Source organism: Nyctibius grandis, chromosome 14 (assembly GCF_013368605.1).
Source record: "Nyctibius grandis isolate bNycGra1 chromosome 14, bNycGra1.pri, whole genome shotgun sequence".
NCBI classification, from domain to species: domain Eukaryota; kingdom Metazoa; phylum Chordata; class Aves; order Nyctibiiformes; family Nyctibiidae; genus Nyctibius; species Nyctibius grandis.
In genome coordinates, this window is record NC_090671.1 from 5,326,972 (window position 1) to 5,348,656 (window position 21,685).

The 21,685-nt window shown below is 36.4% G+C and overlaps 2 protein-coding genes across 2 annotated transcripts in view; one reads left to right on the forward strand and one right to left on the reverse strand.

Moving 5' to 3' along the window:
• Positions 1-18,949, forward strand: part of GNAZ (G protein subunit alpha z) — a 34,905-nt gene extending 15,956 nt beyond the window's left edge. The window contains exon 2 of the mRNA XM_068412391.1: positions 18,605-18,949. Coding sequence (XP_068268492.1) covers positions 18,605-18,949 — 345 coding nt within the window. The remainder of the gene's footprint in view (positions 1-18,604) is intronic.
• Positions 1-21,685, reverse strand: part of RSPH14 (radial spoke head 14 homolog) — an 89,590-nt gene that overhangs the window by 59,887 nt on the left and 8,018 nt on the right. The gene's annotated exons all lie outside the window — the stretch shown is intronic.

Genomic DNA, 21,685 nt, shown 5'->3' on the forward strand with positions numbered 1-21,685 from the left:
AATAAAGAAATGAAAATCATTAGTGTGTCAAAACGTATTTAAGTGTGTGTCAAAAGGTATTTAAGAATGTATCAAAGATAAAGACATTTCAGGAGAAATGAGGCATCGTACAGGCAAGAAATGAAGAAGGAAAAATATTGATTTATGAATCAAACTGGGAAAAGCCAATTTTCCTCATCAATATAATTATTTTCGTGACTGCAGTATGCTGAATTAATCCCTAATCTGTGATATCACCATTATGTCCCCTTTTTTAGTTGACATAGATTGATAATAGTTCCTGCCAAAACTGCATCAATTACACAGCAGTGCAATGTCAGGTAAGGTGAAGCTATCCAGTAAAGAGAAGATGGGATATAAGATAAAGTCTTGGCTCACCAAAATGATTATATATTGAACATGTAGGTCACACATATCGTAGACTGCTAATATTTTTCCACTGTTTATTGCCTGGTATCTGAACTCTTAGCCCATGCATAAAACTTTTTAAAGAACCTTGTTTTTTTTCCTTCACTTCTCTCTCATTTAAAAAAAATATTATTTATTATCTTAAAGTCACGTCACATAGATTAGTTTTCAATTTTGAACCGAAGGCAGAAAGATTCATAGATAGTCTGAGTTTAACATTTATGCAGTTGTATTTTTTCTGAGAGACTTCTGTCCCATGGTTTTGGGTTTTCTACTCCAAAGCTTGATAGCATCTAGCTTCACTGGAAGGTAACTGTGAGTGAATAGTCAGAGATTTAATTGAAAACTATTCTGAATGTGGATTTTACAAATGGTATCATTTCAGTCAGTTGCAGGTTCAACTTAATCTGAAGATTTTACAGAAATTATAATCCTTTCTCCACTGAGGGATTTTGCAAGGTGCCTTTTCAGTTTGCTTTATGCAGAAGATTCTAGGGCATGCTCGTTAAGAAATGATTGGTGATTCTGGAACAGCTTGACAAATGTTTTTTTTAATTCTACTGTTTCCCTGTTATGAAGATGAGTGTCCTCTGAACAACAGGGAAATTGCATGATTATCCAAAAGTGCAAGCTGGAAACTGAAGGGGTTTCCAAGATAATAAAACCGGGACATAAAATACCTCCACTGTTCTTAAAATAAAAGAGGTAAAGCAGTATCTGTGTCATCTTCCCCACACAGATATGATAAAGGCATGTGGCATCTTTGGTGACACAAAGAAGATTAAAAAAAAAAAGTCAGCCTTTGCAAACAGCTGTGTAATATGACTGACACCTACCAATACACCTTCCAGAAAGAACGATCTAGCTGTTGCTGTCTAAATCCCCTAACATATTTACTCAAACTACTCCAATAGCTGTTTTGTGTCTGATGTTCTGTCTCTTTGTTCATCAGGCCTATAGTCACAAAACATACTTTCTCTAAATCCTCGATGTTCCTATTGGTGTGATCCTCTTGATCCAGTGTTGGTATTTATGTCATACTTTTCCATTACAGAGCCCGCTTCCTAGAGCTGAGGCCTGAATTGCAACATTATAATACAGAATTGTATAAGAAAGGATATGTATTATTTTTAAAATTTTAATTATTAAACTTCACAGAAAGATGCTGTCAAAACAGCTTATCTCTACTGACTGTACAAAAATTCTTAAACTTCTCTGTATTATAATGTTCCTTCTCTGTGTTATAAAACCCTCATCTCGACTGCTCTTTCTTGATTGTTCTATCATCTTGCGTCAATGGCTTAATCTTCCTTGTTCTGTCTTGCTTTTCTGAGTTCCAGATGTGTATTGCTTATAAAAAAAATCTTCTTGAAAGAGATATTTACTTAAACGCTTTTTATATCGTAAAAATGTCTCAGAGTATTTGTTGCATGCAGAGCTGAGATAATAAGTTCAACAGACTGGTATATTACCCTTTTTTTGAATGTCTTTCAAAGAAGGATTTACTTATAAACATGCCAAACCCCATGCTGATTTTATAGATAAAGACTAATAAACATTTTGACTGGTCTTCATTGGTATGCACTGGTCATCTGCCTTATGATTTGCAAGTTTTTTTTCATGCAGACAAGTCAATACACCATTCTTGACTTCGACTGCTAGAAGTGACAATGCTGTTATTTTGACATATTGAAGTGTTTATTTTTATATACATATATTTTAAAAATACTTCTGTTCTTGGAAAATGAAAAACACACTGAATCTCTACATAGTAAATATTCTAATAGTGAGATTTAAAATATTACATATATTTACTGTTCGTTTTTCATAGATTTTTTAAAAATTGTCTTTATATTACATACTGTGTTCCATTCTCACGGTCAAAGTACTCTAATGGAGTCTGCCCATGCAATGGTCTTTTGAGGACTGGAGCTTATATTTTTAATCAGAAAAACTGTCCTCCTAGGATATAAATGCTTGTTTATACTATTAGAATAATTCAGTAATGCTCAGTATTCAAACCTCTGTAATGAATAAAATAACCAAAATAGTTACTCTGAGTAGAAGTCATGAATAAAAATATACATAAGTCAGTATATTTCCTGTTTCCAATTAGATTTGGTATGATTAAAAGAATGTTAAGGTTATATGGCTATTTTAGAACATTAAGTGTACTCTGAGTTCAAGTGTATGAGAGTCCTTTCGAAGGGGTGAAATTTTAATTGCATTTTGTATCAGATGCTCTATTTGCAGTAAGTGAAAGGAATTGGAAGCTTTATACAGGTGAGACTTTAAAGTTTAATTAAATAGCTTGGAGTTGTGATATATTTTTTCAGTTACAAAAGATAATTCTATAAGTACTTTCAGTTTTGTATTTTTTCATCTTGTCCTAATTTTGTTTCTTTTGCATATGCACTGATGTATACACTTATTCCATAACTGCTGTGCTAAATATTGTAACAGAATTATCAAAAGGAGTGTGGATGCTAAAGGAGGAGACAGAATCTGGCTGCTTGTAGTAGGACCCGTTACACAGACTTGAGAGATGTTGAAGGCAGGGGGAAGGGGAAGAGAAGCATGTCCCTGCCAGCTAACAAATACAACCACTGCTAGGTGATCTCAGGAAACAACCTTTTAGTTTTTAAATAGATACTTTCTATTGGTGTAAGGGTGAGTGGGAATACAGGCTGTTTCTTCCCCAGATATTATTTTCAGAAGCATGAAGAAATCCTGTTGGTTGTGTGGGTGGAAGAGAGAAAAGGTGAGATTTTTTTTTTCTGTGGTCTTTGCTGACTCTTTATGTAATACAGTTATCACTGCACTGTACAAACAGCAGAGACCTGATTTTGATCCTATATTAATTTTACTATGTATCAATCTGTTTCATGCATTGCTTAGAAGTAGCCAGATGTTACTATAGCCCTGGAAACAAGTCTAATCTGGAGTTCCAAACCTCCTTTCTTTTTTTGCTGTGCTGCTCACTCACATTCTCCAAAATGAGCTATTTCTTGCTGGATCAGTTCTACTGATCGCATTTACACAGTGACCTCGCACACAGATGTGGTGGCGTAACGGAGGGATATTCACTGCACTGCAGGAGTAGGGTAATTCCTTTTCCAGCTTCACTGGCAAGGTCAGCTCATCAGGGAGCTATAGCCTCATACTACGGCATTGTAATTTGTCATTGGCCAGCAGCTAGCCTCATATGAATTCTCCACAGAATTTTTCCAGTACCCTTGCAATGCAATATTAATTATTATCATACTAGGAAAACAAGAATGTTGAATAAAAGCCATGTGTCCTTGATACGGAGCAGCTCTGAGTGTAGCTAGAAGACAACTGCATTGAGAAGTTGAATGTTATGTATCTGTATTTCCACATGTTATGGTGATAGATTTAATCTCCAAAGATATAAAATGAAATACAATATCACAAAATAAAAATTTTAAAAATTGAGGAAAATGCAGAATACATCTAACAAAATACAATTAAATAGCAAATTTAAATACTGGTTTATGATTGAGACATAGGAATACAGGAGGTATGTTTGTTTCCAGGGATGTTTAGATGTAGATTGGGTTAATATATCTCTATGCATTTCTAAGAGAGAAAATGGTGTAGTAAGTTTTAATAGCAAAATGAAAGGTAGTATACAAAGGAAAATAATTATTTGGTCTTTTCTCAGTCAAGTTGAAAAATTCTATTTTATGAAAATATTAGAGGCTTAAATTATATTTTCACCTTCATGCTGTTATCTTGTTTAAACAGCTCTTGCTGTTTTAATCTGCAGTCAAGACTGGAGCTATTACTACCCTGAGCGTAATTATACCTTCTGTCTACTAGTAGAGGAAGGAGAGAAACTGTAGGTTACTGAGTGTTCACGTTTCCACACTACATGGTCACAAAATGAGCTGTATGCTTCAGTAACTGTTGTGTACCAGCCCCTCCCCTCTCCTCAATATTAATGCAAAAGATAAGGCATCTATCTTGGGTTTATGAAAGGCAGGTCCTGCTTGACTAACCTGATCTCCTTCCATGACAGGGTGACCTGCTCACCAGATGAGGGAAAAGCTGTGGATGTTGTCTACATAGACTTTAGTAAAGCATTTGATACCGTTTCCCACAGCATTCTCCTGGAGAAACTGACTGCTTATAGCTTGGATTGGCATACCCATCGCTGGGTAAAAAACTGGCTGGATGGCTGGCCCCAAAGAGTTGTGGTGAATGGAGTTAAATCCAGTTGGCAGCTGGTCACAAGTGGTGTTCCCCATGGCTCAGTGTTGGGGCCAGTTCTCTTTAATGTCTTTATCAATGATCTGGACAAGGGGATCAAGTGCACCGTAAGTTCGCAAGTTGGGCGGGAGTGTTGATCTGCTCGAGGGTAGGAAGGCTCTGTAGAGGGATCTGGACAGGCTGGATCGATGTGCAGAGGCCAACTGTATGAGGTTCAACAAGGCTCAGTGTCCGGTCCTGCAGTTGAGTCACAACAACCCCATGCAATGCTACAGGCTTGGGGAAGGGTGGCTAGAAAGCTGCCTGGTGGGAAAGGACCTGGGCATGTTGGTCGATAGCCAGCTGAATATGAGCCAGCAGTGTGCCCAGGTGGCCAAGAACGCCAAGAGCATCCTGGCTTGTATCAGAACCGGTGTGGCCAGCAGGACTAGGGAAGTGATTGCCCCCCTGTACTCGGCACTGGTGAGGCCGCACCTTGAATCCTGTGTTCAGTTTTGGGCCCCACACTACAAGAAAGACATTGAGGTGCCGGAGCGAGTTCAAAGAAGGGCAACGAAGCTCGTGAAGGGCCTAGGGCACAAGTCTTATGAGGAGTGGCTGAAGGAACTGGGGTGGTTTAGTCTGGAGAAAAGGAGGCTGAGGGGAGACCTTGTTGCTCTCTACAACTACCTGAAAGGAGGTTGTAGCGAGGTGGGTGTTAGTCTGTTCTCCCAGGTAACAAGTGATAGGATGAGAGGAAACGGCCTCAAGTTGCACCGGGGGAGGTTTAGATTGGAGATCAGGAACAATTTCTTCACCGAAAGGGTTATCAAGCAGTGGAACAGGCTGCCCAGGGAAGTGGTTGAGTCACCACGCCTAGAGGTATTTAAAAGAGATGTAGAAGTGGTGCTTAGGGACATGGTTTAGTGGTGGACTTGGTAGTGTTAGGTTAACGGTTGGACTTGATGATCTTAAAGGTCCTTTCCAATCAAAACGATTCTGTGATTCTATGATCTAAATTCCAGTAATGCTGCTTAAAACCAGAAGAATTTACTGCAAGTGATGACAGATTCTTTCTTTCTTCATGCTGCTTTTGCACTCATCAGTACTCCTCTCAGCTTATGCAAGAAAGGCCACGATTAGACCCAGATTTAGACCCTCCATTTGATCTCGCTTTGCATTTTTTCATTTAACTTTCTTCTCTGTTCCTTTTTAATTCTTGACTCTGAACGCTGACCTACGTGCCCTACAGCTTTTATGTTTCTTCTAGGTTAGTAGGAGGCAACCTCAAGACCAGCATGATAGCAAGAACTATGTTAGAATTATAGGCAAGGCTGCTAAAAGAGCTGAAATAACCACTTGCTCCTGAAGTATGCTACGTTAATCTTGCAACATGGATGGGATAAAAAGCAAAGATAGCAATTGTTCCCACAAGAGCTCTATCTGCACCAAACTCTGTAAGCATTCTACCTAAAATATCTTCAAAGATGCAATAAAATGAAAAGCCAGTGCTCCTGCAAGAATTTCAGCTGCTTAAGCTGTGAGGGCAAAAAGCATCCTTCTCCAGATGTCACACAACCTGAGAAATAGTGTCAGGTTTTGTGAGTATTCATTTTTTTTTCTTCCTCTGCAGTGAATTTCTCTGTATGAAGCAGTATTTACCTTTTTATTGTATAATAGGCTGGTTTTATTGTTCGGATACTACTGAAGAATGAAACTACTGGCCAACTTTTTCTGGGGAAAACCAGGTCAGCATCAATGTGGGCCGGTTTTCTGTCTGTCTTTTTTTTTTTTCTGGGTCTAAGAGAAAATATCATTATCCTCCTGGCATTCATACACTCTGGCGTCAGACAAGGCAAATTACTAGAGGTCAGTACTTCTACTTCGAAGACCCTTTGCCTACCTTTTTGGTGAAAAGCACTCACTGCTTCAAAGGATGGTGGAGTTTGTAAAACAAACTTCTTTTTAAAACTGGAAAAGGCTAAGGGGAAAGGCAAAATTGTCTAGGAACTGTAGCAATTTTACATGGGTTATATAAAGGAGAAGTTTTCACGAACAGGGAATGAAACAGCTGATTTCAGAAAAAGGATGAGCTGACAGCCATAACGTACAAAACACTTGTACTAGGTCACAGCAAGTAGTCTGTGTCCAACTGTGGACAACGCTGGATATTTAGGAAAGAATATGGGAACAGATCAAGTGTACACTGATACTTCCTGCAATATGCCCTACCAGATAACTGAACCAAGGATTGCATCAACATCCTTCTGTTTAAGTGCCCTTTTAGTTTAATTGATTTTTGCACCCAATTACACTTTCATGACTTTTACTATTATTATTATCCTTTAACACGTCGTGATAGAGTTTACATTTAATTATGCGCTACATGGAAGGAATACTTGTCTGCTGTCAGATAACTGAATTTGATGTTTCTTACTTCTTGCATTGTAAGAAATGGTGCAAGTCATTCACTATTCATCATTTCCATACCATTCATGATTTTATGAGCTCTACCTTGTTCTCTCTCAGCTATTTCTTTTTCCAGGCTGAAGAGAACTAGTTTGATTTTTTTCATATGATAGTCATTCCACACTTGTGATAATTCTTGCTGGTTTTCTCTCTGTTTTCGAATTCTATTATCTGTTGTACTCTAAGGGGCTGCTCTAAGGCTCAGAGAGCTTGAAAGAACAGAAAACAATAAAAAATGGGTATTCCACAAAGACCACAACTCCATTCCTTGACCATTTCCTTTTCATCCTGCCTCATCAACAGGATAGTGACAGTGTAGTATAACTCTTTCCATCAAAAGGATAGCCCTTAGGCTTGAATTTGCCTCTTCGGGATGAAAAGTCTGAGATCTGCTCAGAACTGCATGTGTAAAATTGACTTCTCATTTATGGATTCAACTATAAGTATGTTTTTACAATTCATGGAATTATAGAAACGTAGGCTGGATGTGGTGTCTGAAGGTCACTTAGCCTCTTGTCCCAGCTGAAGCTAGACTATTGCCAACAGTAAATCAGGCCAGCTATGGCTTTATCTGGTTGAGTGAGGAAAACCTCTATGGACTGAGATTTCACAAAATTTCTAGGCAATTTTTTCCAGTGCTGTGCTAGTCTTCTAGTGAAAATTTTTTTCCTGACATCTACTCTGAACCTCCCAAGCTGCAATTAGCGTTCATTGCTGCTTACTCTTTCATCTGATACTGCTGGGAAGAGTTTAGCGTCATCATCTTTGTAACTATGCTTCAAGTAATTTGTAGGCTGTTATTAGAACACCTTTTAGCCTACTCTTTGCCAGCCCAAACAAGCCCAGTTCCTCAGCCTCTCCTTGTAGGTCAATGCAGCTTTAAGTTACTTATTGCCTAGACACAGAAGGCTGATATTAAGCTTAAAGATTTCAAATGAGGACAGCTAAAGTCCTGGACCACTTTATGTGTAAAACTATGCAACATTTCAGCTATGTTGAATATGCACTTGAAATGCTTCTTTTGCCCTTGAGCTAAGCAAATAATCTAAAGGCCTGAAAGAAAACAAAAATTAAAAAAAAACCAAGCCCACTTAAAAACAATGAGTAAGCATTGAAATCAATTGAAATACATTACCAGGAATAAAAAAGCTGGCCTATATTACCCTATATATAACTCAATCTAAGGATAAAACATCCAGATACCTACAATTAAAGTATGGATTTTCATGCTACTCTGGATGTATTTTCAAGAACTGTGAGATTTTAAATGAATATGATTTTAACACAAAAACATTTTATACTAGATTTTTTCCTAAACTCCAGAAATATGCAGTTTGCTTGGAATACTGTACAATGCTTAAGAAAACCTGACTGCCCAAAGCAATCATAGGTATTATATACCGCTAATTTGCTTCTTAGAACTAAGTTAAGAGCTATCTTAATTTGTACTTAGGAAATCTTAATTTTCTGGCACTGTCAAAGACACTGAAGATTTATTCTTATATTCCTTTTATGGCATGTTTGCCCTCTTAAAACTGTTTGGCCCCCAAAACAATATACAGAGAAGCACAATGCAAGCTCTCGTAACTCTTACGTCAAGAGGTTTATGTAGCATAAAGCTGTGTTGACCTTTGAGGTGGTAAAAGGAGAGTGTTAACAGTTGTTTACTGAGCAACTGAAACACAGCAAGTTTTTCTTCAAGGAGAAAAAACAAGCTACCCACCCACTTTAATGATTAAATGGGGGCCTGTGAAAAGAGGTATTTTCCATGATACTATTTATCTTGTGTACTTTTACTACAGCCGTGGCAGCACTGCCCTGGCTGGACGTTATCTATGTAACGTGTAGGTTTTAATATGTTGGCCCATTGTGACTTTTAAGTTTGTTTTGGCCTGTGCCAGCTTCAGTAGCATTTCTTTTGCCAATCTATCCTTATTACTCCTTCCCAGAAATGTTGACTTGTGTTGCTGTTCTGTCAGGCACAGGATCAATATTGACTGCCTCATATTTCTCTTCTCCTGAACATACCTTTTTCTAGAACTTTCCTTTGGACTTGCCATTCTCTTATGAGAAGTGATAAATGTAGCACCTATCACATGCACATTTTATGACTTCTGAATATAATTTTCCTGTACTTCAGCTTGCTTAGAAGATATGTATAGCTAGTCACAAGCAATAACTCAATCTACATGTGTTTCTCCACTTTTATTCTGCCCCCTTCCATGCTGTGGAACAGCCTTTAATACCTTGGCCAGACATACTGGAGTAGCCTTTATATGCATCTTCTAGTATTTCTGTTAAATGATGAAGTGCTTCACGCTTTCTGATCCTTGAACTCAGTAACCTTTTCCTCTGTTCTTCCAAGAGTTTTCTATGTAGCTTTTCTTTAGGTTCCCTTTAGTTTATAAGTCCTAGCAGAAGCACCTGTTGTCCTGTTCCTTTGCTTGGAAATCCCCTGGCTCAAAATATAATCATCCTGTCAGGAAATTTAATCAAACTTCTTTCTCAGCTCAGGCACTCTCCTTACTATAATCATAGCTTGGTGTCAGACTGTACTTACTAGGATTAACAAATCTGTATTGTTCCTGATCTAGGAATATAAAATGGGTTTGATATATAGCATTAAAGAGTGGTTTACTCCAGTCTGTCATTGGCACCCATATGTAACTACTGCATAACAATGCTTAACTTACCATGTACTCCTACAGACATGACTTGCTGTTTCAATGCACACCTAAAAAGTTGCAGGGATCAATTTTCAAAAACAAACGTTCAGGACTCTGTTAAAGCAATACTCTCAATTAAATCTGCTTTGTCTAGTCTAGTCCACAGTAAGCCTTAGTAACATACAATTCTTTTGCAGTCACAGAGATCATATGTGATAAAATATTCATAATGTTTTCATTTTCATCCTATACAACAGCCAAGACTAAAGGTCCCCATGTAATTCTCGTTCATACTGCCAGATTCAGTTATCATCTGCAGAATTTTCTGTAAAGACAGTAGTAATACTCTGCAGGAAATCATCAAGGGAGACAGTATGGTGCAGTACCGCTTTGTCAGGTTTATTTTCCCTTTCTTCTCTGAAAAAGAGGTATCAAATATTGACTACTGCCTCCTCTACCTATTCTATATTTTCACATACAAACTGTAAGTATAAACAATTACAGGACATTATCTTTAAAACAATGAGGAATTAATTTGGTAGTTTACAAATTTTGTTTGCTAGTATAATTTTTCCTCCTGATTTGAGGACGAATCTGTTTAAAAAAAACTGGAAGCAAGCTTGTTTCACGCTTAATACATTTTTTTGCCCTCACTATATAAATACATATCTTCTTATCCAAAATCACCAAAGATTTCTTCAGGGCTCCACTTCATGACATCCATGTTTCTCAGCCTTCTATACGCTCATTTCATAGTAGAGATTCCAGGTTCCTCTAATATAAACGTTCTTTTATCATCCCTTTCAATTTCCCTTTATTGCGGTGGCATACAGATACACATAATGTGCTATGTTAGTTCTCCACCTTTCTGCACTTCACATTCCTCTCATATATACAGGACACTGAAAGGAATTTTGGTAGGAGGGACAGAAATAGATAGTACATGCATGTACATATCATAGGATATGTGCTATATTGACATAGCTGCTTCTAGCTATCCTGACCTCCTTCCTGTTTTGTTTACCACGTAACTGGTCAGGAATTCTTGCAGTGGTTTTAGACTAATGTAACTTATTACTTTGGTGATGAGATAATGAGTTTGTCTGCTTGTAGAATAAGTTAAGCTGCTAAGTGACTTCAGAACACTTCTTAATGAATTCACAATGGGACCTACCTTTCTGTGTCACCCTTTCTAATTATGACATTTTAGATTACCTAACATTTTACAGGAAAACTCTGGGATCCGAGGATTGGAAAGAAAGGGTTTGGCAAGGATCTGAGGACTGGAAAGAAAGGGTTTGGCAAGGCAAACCAATTTTGTCTGGTCAAACCCCCGTTGGTCACCCTGTCCCTTCTGGGAGATGCCAAGGCTAGAAACAGCTGTATACAGGACAACACAGGTAGAGTGTTTTATCCCAGTTTAATCCTGCCTCAGTGAGGATCTTAATTTCTTTGAGAGATCTATAGAGTGAATTGGATTAAGTCTGTTTACTTCTCTCCAACAGATAGTTAGTTTCTTCTTTTTGTTTTTCAGAGGAAAGCAATTATTTTTTGTAACTCATGAAATTATCATAATCTTTCCTCATTAGACCTGCAGCCACCTGATCCTATGCACTCTTGTCGGAGTCATCTTTCTTTGAACAAAAGATGAATCATACAGTAGTCTTTTTCTTTTTAAATCAAGTCTCTCTCATCTAGCACTCAAACAGGACTGCCGAACTGCTAGACAGGAAGGACCTTTCAACTAGCACTCAATCTAGGCTTTTTTACGAGAAAAAAGTATCTCTCTATATTTATTTGGGCTCTTTCTTGCTTTCTGCATCATCTGTATTTTTTTCCTGCAAAGTTCTTCTGCTTTCCCTCTGCCTTCCATTATACATTTATTCAAACATAGTCTGAATTCCTGAATTGCTTTGACTATGACTGTCTTGGGCAATGGTATTTCCTTTGATTTATTTTGCAGACTGTCATGATTTCAGAACAGATTCAATTTTTTGTATAGTAACCTTAAGGAAAAAAACAATGTTTACATCCAACAGATTCAATTACCTTTTTACCCCACCACCCCTTCTTCAAATACTTCAGCTTCACCTGCTTTCTTTAGAAGGTCTTAAGTTGTGGATCTCTAAACAACACATTTGAAACAGAAAGAAAAGATTCATGCCATTTTGTGAAATAGCTCATAGCTACCAGCATATGCTAAATGCCAGCCACTATCGCAAGGAAAAGCCTCAACAGGAACATAGCAACAGCTTCCACTGGTTCTTCTAAGATTTACTGACATTTAAAGATTTTCCACCTTTCTGGAAAGCAAACATTACCATTCCTGCACCAATTTTATTCATCATTGCTTATGGTTTACACAAGATAAATTTTATTTAGTTTAGTTAAGGTTTTCACAATCCCCAAATGCCTAGCAGTTTTAAAATAACGATGAAAGAGTAATAATGATTGAAAGATAAAGTTGTTAGGTATTTAGGTAGTTAATTCCCTTATTTGTGATAGTTTCTCTCTGCATAATTTTTCATTTCTAAGTTCAAAGCTCTCCCAACTGTGACCAGAAAGCTTTAACGTGAAAGCTGTGAGGAGAGACTATGTTCCAATTGGGCTCCATTTACCAAGTGATTTTTCTAATTACTTGCTATCTTGATAACAGGGTCTTCCTTTTTGAAAACTCTTAGTTGCTCTGGAACTCTTTGCCACTAAGCACACCTCTGCTGTTCCAGAGGATGACCAGGAATGTTTGTATGTTTGCAAATTATTGGAAGAACAGAAGCAGCCATCTGTTCCTTAGCATATTCTTTCCCTTAAGCAACCAATTCCTTGTTCTCATGCTCAGAGAAGAATTTGCAATTAGCCCCCAACAAGGCCATCTGGATAAGGCAATGCATTATCTTGCTTATACCCCAGCTTGTGTATAATTATGAAATTGCAGCAGCACATTTTTTCTAACCACCTGGCTAGCTACCCCCCTCAGGATTCCTGAACTGGAAAAAACACTGCAGAGAAGAAGAATGCCTTCTTCTACCTTTATTCTTCTTCCACGTTAATAGAAAATTTTTATAACTCCTTTAGGAGTTGTACAATAATTTATTATATTTTTTATTATAATAAGCCATAACCCTCTCAAGTTCATTTCCTCTATAATATGTACAGTAGTTTTTCAATATTGATGGAACCAGAAACAAGCCTGTTGTGTTAGGATAGGAGTATGTGAGTGGATACATCATGTCTCTTTAGGCTCAGTTTCAGTGTCAGCCTTCATCTTAGAACTATGGACATAAGATTTTCAGATATATCAAGATGTCATCTGGCTACAAAAAACTGAGAGCCATGTTGTGCATTGCTGTTTGAAATGTGATTGAGGCACTACACAAATCATAAGCTACTGCTTAAAATTCATAAAGGCCTTGTCTTGCCATGTATACTATTTTCTCTTAGATTTAGATTTACTTGTTTGTCATTTAATTCCATGCGGAAAGCTAAGATTGAACACTGTGTTTCATGTTTTCATGTTAACAGGTAAAAAAAAATTCAGAATAACTTAAAATTAGTTTTCTGTTCTTCATACGGAAGTAGGTGCTGCCTGTTTCCCTTTCCCTAAAGTTTTCATAATTATATGGATGACATCTTACTGTTATTTGAAGACTTGGGTTTTCCTTTCTGATACCTTTCCTCATTGTCCAGTGGTACATTTTCCTACTTTTACTATTATAGTTAAATTATGAAATGGATTTTGGGGTTGAATTTCCCAAGGTATATCATGCGTTTATACCATTCAACCATAGTCTTGCACTGGTGTAATATAGCCTGCATCTTTGTTGGAAATTATTCTTTTTAGTTAAAATGCAAATAAGTTAATCAGAAATTCTATTTAGTTTAGTTAAGGTTTTTATGACTTTCAAATACCCACCAATATTATAATGATATTACATTGAAGAAGAAATTTCTTAGGTGTCAGCTACAACAGCCTACTAATTCTTTCTTTATATCATGTAAGAGATCACCAAGTTTATATTAATTTACAACTGTCAGTTCTCTTGTACATGTTCATTACATTTCACAATTTATTGGAAGGGTTTTAACTCTCACCAATTTTGTCCTTGGACTACAGACTCCAGCTGAGGATTTGGTAATAGAGGGACAGTATTATGATTCACTACAAAATATAGTAATAAACACAAACCTCTTAAAATGCAATATCCTGTTGGCAGGAATGTTCAGAGAGTTGGCCAAAAACCTATATTAGCTCTAAAACACTTTTTTTCCAGCCAATTAATAGCAAAAGCATTTCAACTGACCTAACAATTTCTTGCATGGTTTTATTATCAGCTTCAAATTCAGGGAAGGAAAGAAGAGCATGATTATTTGAAAACAGACCTATGTTATTTTTAGGGGATTATCTGTTGTATCAGGATTTGCATTGTGAAAATAAAAACCAAACTCTCAGATTTTTAAAGCCACGTTTTTACACCTATAAATCTGTCTGTACGTAAAGTAGCCTCAAAGGTCAGATGACCCCACCTTTACAAAGGAAGAAGTAAACAAAACCTCTCAGATCTAGGGGCTGTATAATTTTGCTTATATTTCAGTATGACTTAAGAGGATTGTGAGTTAGATTTCAACATGGCTACATACTGCTGCTGTGGCAGTGCCAGCTAATGCTGTTCGAAACAGTAAATTCATTACAGGTTAACATTAGAAGAAAGCAAAGGAGTCAATTATTGCAGAAGAATAGGTGGGAATGTCAGAAATTAGTGAAGTGTCACAGTGGTTATAGAATCGCTACCCAAAGTAAGCAAACATCTAAAGTACTGTACCTGTTGGCACTGCGAGAACACTGTCACTGCGTGCCATGGCATGTCTTTCATAGAAGGAATATATTACTTGATACACACTGCAATCCCACAAAGAATTCTGTGCATTATCTCCAATGCCTTATTTTCACTGCTTTCTGTTATTACATTATAAAAAAAACCCGTGGATTCTCTAAATGTATTTGACCAATATATCTGACATAATATGTTTATACAGAATGATAAAATACATAGCTATTTTCCAGTCTGCCCTTTTCAGTCTCTATTTGCAGGAAATAAATCAAAACAGATAAAAGATAGATGAATGTACTCTGTAAATAGCATTGTGAACTTTTGCAAAATGTAAGTTCTTTGTATATATATGATAAAAGAATATCGAGCATAAAAGTCCATCAAAAAGCAAATATTTTTTCCTTTCAGTTGGGAAGAATGCTAGTGTTTTATATCAGGTATAAATACAAGAAGTCAAAGTAATTTTTCTTTTGTTTTTTGTTACAAGAGGTATTTCTGAAAACAAGCTGAATCACTGTGGAATCAGATAGGTCTAACAGCAGCTTCCAGAGCTAATGCCAGGATCTGGGCATATATAACAGGACAGAGGCAGATGCATGAATAAAGGTTTTAAAACTGGCCACACCAAAACACCCTATGGGCTGAATTGTGTCTGTCAGTCACCAATTGAACAGTCTTATGTGAAAAAAGTTAAGACTGCTTCTGTGCTTTGAGGAATCAGCTAAAACATCTTGAAGAAAATAATCTTGATCAGTGTCTACTAATTAGTAGCTTTTGATTACTGCAATTTTGTTTGTTGAAAGATCAGTCAACAGGTGGGAAAGGAGAGGTTCTGTGAAAAGAACTTTAAGAACGGTTTAAAAATGTTAGGAATGACATATGGTATATATGATCCCTTGAGGAACCTTACGGTCTTCTGTTTCTGCCAATCCAAAATACTTTTGACCATACTAAAACAGTTAGGTTGAGTTGATTCCAGGCCTTCTTCAAGATACCAGGTGTTCTGTATAAATTGATTCATTACACCTTTTGGAAGCACTGGGAAATCAAGTATCAGTAATCTCCAGGATTTTTTTCAGATATTTTCAGTATTATGTTTCTCTTATTTAAATAAAAAATATCAAATCAGCTGCTCTTATTTTCAGATGGCAAGGCATGCCACTATATAAAAAGTTTACAAACAGAAAGTTGCTCTTCCTCTGATGACTCCTCTGAAGTCACTAAATTCATGATCTGTACATATTATGAAACTATCCACTATGTGACTGATACAAAGTGAGACCAAAGACAACAGACTGGGAGGAGCTGGAACTGTGTCCTGACATATCATTAATGATGCCCATCATTCACAAAGCCCCTCCCTTCCATCATGCCTTATGCTGATCAATAATGCCTAATCTTAATTAAATTTGCTATATGGATTAAGCTGAAGAAATTATATTAAATCTTATGCAATCTCATGATCTGAGAATACTGAAAGTAAGAGATACTCTAAACAGAACAGGATTTATTTTCTTAATTTAGCAGGACAGTATTGCAAATTCACTTTGTCTGAAGGGAAAAAAAATTAAAGGCAGATGGAGTTAAAAAAAACAGACTCCACAAATACATGAAACAGTGATCTGAACGGTTTTTGTACGCTTTTGTAGAGATCAGTTTAAAGAATAATCATCTGAATAGATGCATCTCTTTATGGAAACTTAACACGGAAAAAATTTCCATAGATATTTTGCTTGTTTCTTGTTTTTAAGGAAGTTAAGACTATAGTGTATATAGCTGTATATGAAAAGCTTTCTTCATATTTTATCCATGGTTTATCAGCAAGCAGACTTTACAGAGCTGACTGTACAAGGATTCTTTGCATCTTGTGACCAGAGTGCAATAAATCTTGGTGTTATCTCAAACCAGAGGGAAGGACTGTTAAAGATAAAACAAGAATAAACCATGATTCCTCACAACAATGTTTTCAGCAGTATAAAGCCTAAACAAACAAACAAACAAAAGTGAGAAGGAACAATAGCTAATATTTTAGCTGTAGGCTAAATATTAACTGTAGGCCTGACATTTGGGTAAGAGCTAAAAGCTTTACAGACGTGTTTCCCATACAAAATCAATTCCTCTGGACATGTGAGTAGGAATAGTGAATTTTATGCTGTGATTAACATCACATTGGTTTACCTACTTGAAATGATTTTGAGAGCTATGCATTGGATCAGGTCTACAAGAAGGAGAGATGCCTTGTGGTGGTCTGAGATTTTAAAGATGCTCAAAAATCGCAAAAATTGTTTTGGAGTGCCTGAAGAGGATTAGATGGGAATGATGAAACAGCATAACTCAGGCTTTGGAATCTGATATGAAACTGGCCCATGGAGGTCAAAATAACAAAGAGCATTATCACCAAGCTGAAAACTTGGTTGATGTTAATTTTCAAGAAGAGAATAACTGGCACACAGCTAACAGACTCTTCTAGTTAAAAAAAAAAAAAATTAAACAGACATCACTGCAAGAATTCCAGTTTTTAGCCTATGTTACCTCTGTCTCCAAGCCTATGAATATATAATTTCCAGTTTATTAAAATGTACCTTGTTTTGTGAATATTTGTTTCTACACTTTTTTCCTAACACATTTGCTGTACAGAAAAAAGTTATTCCAAATCTTCAGTCTTATATCCTTTTCCTGCTTTCAGCACTACATGAACACAGCTGAACTGTGGCAGAATAAAGGTCCACTTATTCAAGAACTATAGTTTTATTAATAAAAGTTATTGCTAGGTATTGAAAAAGATTGGAATGAAACCGTGTCGCTTTGTAAAATGCCATGTTTATCAACATTCTCTAATTACAAATAGGATGACTTAGTTAAAAGAGATGTTTTCCTTTAAATAGAAACTATGAGTGCATACCTTAAAAATTTTTCATGTTAGACAAATATCTGACTAAAGTTATTCAGATAATGATAATGGTGATGTGCCAATGAAACCTAACAGGAATAAAGACTTAAGTTGTAACATGCTGGAAAACATTGACCTTAGCAAAAATGCCTGATTAAGATACTTCCTGTATCTACTTTTGACAATACTTGAGTAATATTTCTTTTAATAATCTATAATATTTTCTGTTCAAAACATTACATCTGTTTACACCTATTTCTAGGTGTAAACCAAGCAATAAACTCAGCCTTGCAAGAGCACTGGGTACCATGGACAGCTCCAGCTCCAGCAGGAGCGTGTGTGTCGCAAATGCAACACACGAGGAAAATTCTAGATGGACATTGATTTCTAACGGACATTTCTGCTTTCAGTTTATAGCAGCATTGGATTGTTATTTCCAAGTATGTAATTGTGGTGGTTATCCTAAATTGTTCATAAATGGAGTTTGCCTACTCAGGGCAGCAGACAGAAAGATGTTAAACACATCTGGCTAAGCTCAGCTTTCACCTATAAATATACAAGTTGTCCACCATAGTAGAATGTGGTTCTTGCATATTCTTTCAAGCTTAGCGTTATACAATGGGGAGAAGTAAGGCAAGGAAAAAATTCTGAGTATGTACGGTGTGCTAACTACACATCTAGTGATGCAACGTTACAATTGTGCTGTAGTAGTTCCATCTTTTTAAAAAACTTTTAACCGCAGAATGTTTCTGTAGTGCGAAATCCTTAGAAATTACTCATCTCTTTTATTTAAAGAATTTGTTTATAGTGCTAATCTAAGTCTGAACACAACCCTGTTTTCCCAAGTTACGCCTATTGTTTCTAAATCTCCAGCTTCAGACTTTCCTCCATAGTTGCAAAAAAAATTAAAAAACAAAGGAAGAGGTAGTCTGTAATGAAATGTATTGTATCAAAAGAAGTGAATTAAGATCCCTGAAATTTCGTGGTCAGGTAAGATGGACAGTCACCAAATAAAACAAAAGTTGTTTCTAAAAGCAGATTTTGCTCACTGATAGACATAATGTATTTTGTGTGCTTTCCACAGTTCTGCTAGAACACTATTGTTGACACTGTTGCTTCCTCTCCTACAGAGTCGAATGGCAGAAAGTTTGCGTCTCTTTGATTCCATCTGCAACAACAATTGGTTTATCAACACTTCCCTCATCCTTTTTTTGAATAAGAAAGATCTGCTGGCAGAAAAAATCCGACGCATCCCCTTAACAGTCTGCTTTCCTGAATACAAAGGCCAAAACACTTATGAGGAGGCAGCAGTCTACATCCAACGCCAGTTTGAGGACTTGAATCGCAACAAGGAGACCAAGGAAATCTACTCACATTTCACCTGCGCCACTGATACCAGTAACATCCAATTTGTCTTTGATGCAGTGACAGATGTCATCATTCAGAACAATCTCAAATATATTGGCCTCTGCTAAGAATCCTTGAGTTTAATCTGTTTTCCTGCAGTGATAAAAAAGGGGCTAACCACTTCCACATCTAGTGGGAGAAATGGGGCAATGCTTAGTAGCCCAAGGAGAAAAAAGGGGAAATCTGATGTATGTACACAGTTCCTCTTATGCCCCCTTAACCTGCTACATCATTTTTCACAAATATATGTTCTGGAAAGTGAAAGCCTCCTCTCCAAAAAACCACACACACACCCCCAGCAAAAAAAAACCAAACCAACAACAACTCAAAAACCCAAAACAAAAAAGAGATTGAGGCCTAACTCTGTGGAGATGTTTTCACCACAGTCACTGCACTATTCCATTTGTTTCATTCTGTTGCCTACAGTGGGAGTGTTATCATGTTCTGTGTAAGAAATAATTCTTCATCCAGTTGTCCTAAAATTTTACTGACATGAAGATATAGAGCTGATGAGTGACAGATGAACTCATTTGCAGGGTGTGGAGCAGAATGGTTGTGTTGGGGAGAAAAGCTAGTTCAACCCAGAAGCTACAGAACAGGAGAGTTTAAGCAAAATACTACTTAAAGTTGTAGAGAATGGGCATGCACCCACAATATTGGTACACACAGCCAAACAGTATATACACATACATCATGTATGCACATGACTCACAGAATATACTATGTACACACTTCTGCTTTACTTCACTGTTTATCACGGACGCCTTGCCTGTTAAAGGAATTGTTGGTGCGTAACTGTTCTGTGATTTCCAAACTGACTAGCAGCTCTTTCTGCTCTTTAAGGCTTCAAATATGCAGCAAAACTACATGTAATGAATCTATGAACAGGCCAAATTAAGGTCAGTGTTTCTTCTACTGGTAAGGAGTTTTATACATCGAAACAGTCTTCTTTTACATCTTTTTTTGCCAAATCTTGTGGTGTTTCACAAAAAACCAAACTATATTTAAAAAGTAGGTTAGTGTTCCTTTTTTAATACAGATTAAAAAAACAAATCACAAGGCAGTTTTTTAAATTATTGTTGTAGTGTCTGGATTGCTGAATGTGAAAGTTGCCAACAGACAATTCTGTTCCACTGCTCCAAATAGATCCTGGGAATTGTAATATTGTAACAGATTTCCCAAGAAGCAGGAGCCATGGAGATTGTGTAGTATATAGCCTCCAAAGTCTTTTTTTGTTGGTTTTTAAATTATTTTTTAAATGTGATGTATTATTAGAAGGTTGAAGATGAGCTATATGAACAATAACTAAATGTCTTGATATTTCAATTTAATTATTTAAATTATTTACAGTTTAGTGAAGTTAAGGAAACTGAAGAGATGCATTCCTCAGCTCCAGGTTTCATCTCATAAAGAAACACTACTAGATGGAATAACATTCCAGCAAAAGTTTGAATGCATAAGAAGCTCTGTGGGACTATACTGGAAAATCTCAAATGGATCATATAGACCTAAGTCTGTGGTCAGCTGATTCTTTCCCCTGCCATAGAAAAGACTTCTGAAAGACTTCAGTGTAAAGTTGGTGTGTAAATATATGTTTGATAATTGTAAAGCACATACGTACACAGACACACATGCACACTGGAAAATAACCTTCTACTTTTGTTCCCCCTATGTACTATGATTAGTGCAAGAAATCTCAGCCAAGGGCTCTAAGAAATTTAAAACAAAATGGTTAATAACATGAACATTTAAATTGTCCACTTAAAAAAATAAATAATTCAAATGATACTGAATGAGTCTATGGTGTGTTCATTAATTAGTGTTATGACAGTTACTTAATTGGATAATGTTTGTGAAGTTTTTTTCCTTTATGACAGACTGCTGAGCTTTGTTTATTTCCTCCAGATCTTTTTCCTCAGTTTATTCACCAACATTCACCAATTTCAATCTTAAGCAATTATATTTCAGCAACTCAGTAAGATTAAGGGATGTGTTCCCATTTATTATCTTTACAAATTCTGAATGCATGTTATTGTTATATTTTTTCGGGAGATGGTTAGTAGCAATTTTAGGAAAGAATTTATAGATCAAGATCTATATGAAATATCAGGAAAGAAACTTCCATGGTATCTGCAAGATACTTAAGAAGCCTATCTGCATATTGTCATACACATCAGGTACTTTGCACGGATGTCTATGTTCAGAAATACATGTCTAGGTATAAGCACGTATATAAGTTTTTGAATAGTGCCTGAAGTTGGTCTCCTACGCGTGTATTTAAAGATTGAAAAAAACCTTGAAAAATATGTTCACATTTTTGTACTACTGAGCTCTCAGCAAGTGTCCAAAACCAATATGAAATTCTGTCTGGCTCATGCTTGTGAAAAATTAGGCTTTAAGAAAAATGTAAATTTTTTTAAAAATTACTATATAAGGTGATCTTATCCGCATAAGTCTTATTGATGGTTTTGCATTGAAGTTTTCTTGAAATTTCCATCCATTCAGACTATAACAAAGTTGTTCCAGAACATCCTCTAACTGAAATCTTTAAAAGTCTGGATATACATTAGTAAAAGGTGCAACTCATACAAACAGCATAAACTCATAAAAAGCACTTGTTAGAGGATGCTAGGTAAATAATATCCCTGGAGTTTAAACAGTATTTGACTCAGAACCCTTCACACCATTAATCATTTCTGAGACCAGCTGAAAATATTTTATAGAGCTTGGATAGTTTCATTCCTTTGTTTGCTTCTTGGCATTTCTACAAAATGCATCAAAAAGTCCTAATCTTTCTTACCTAA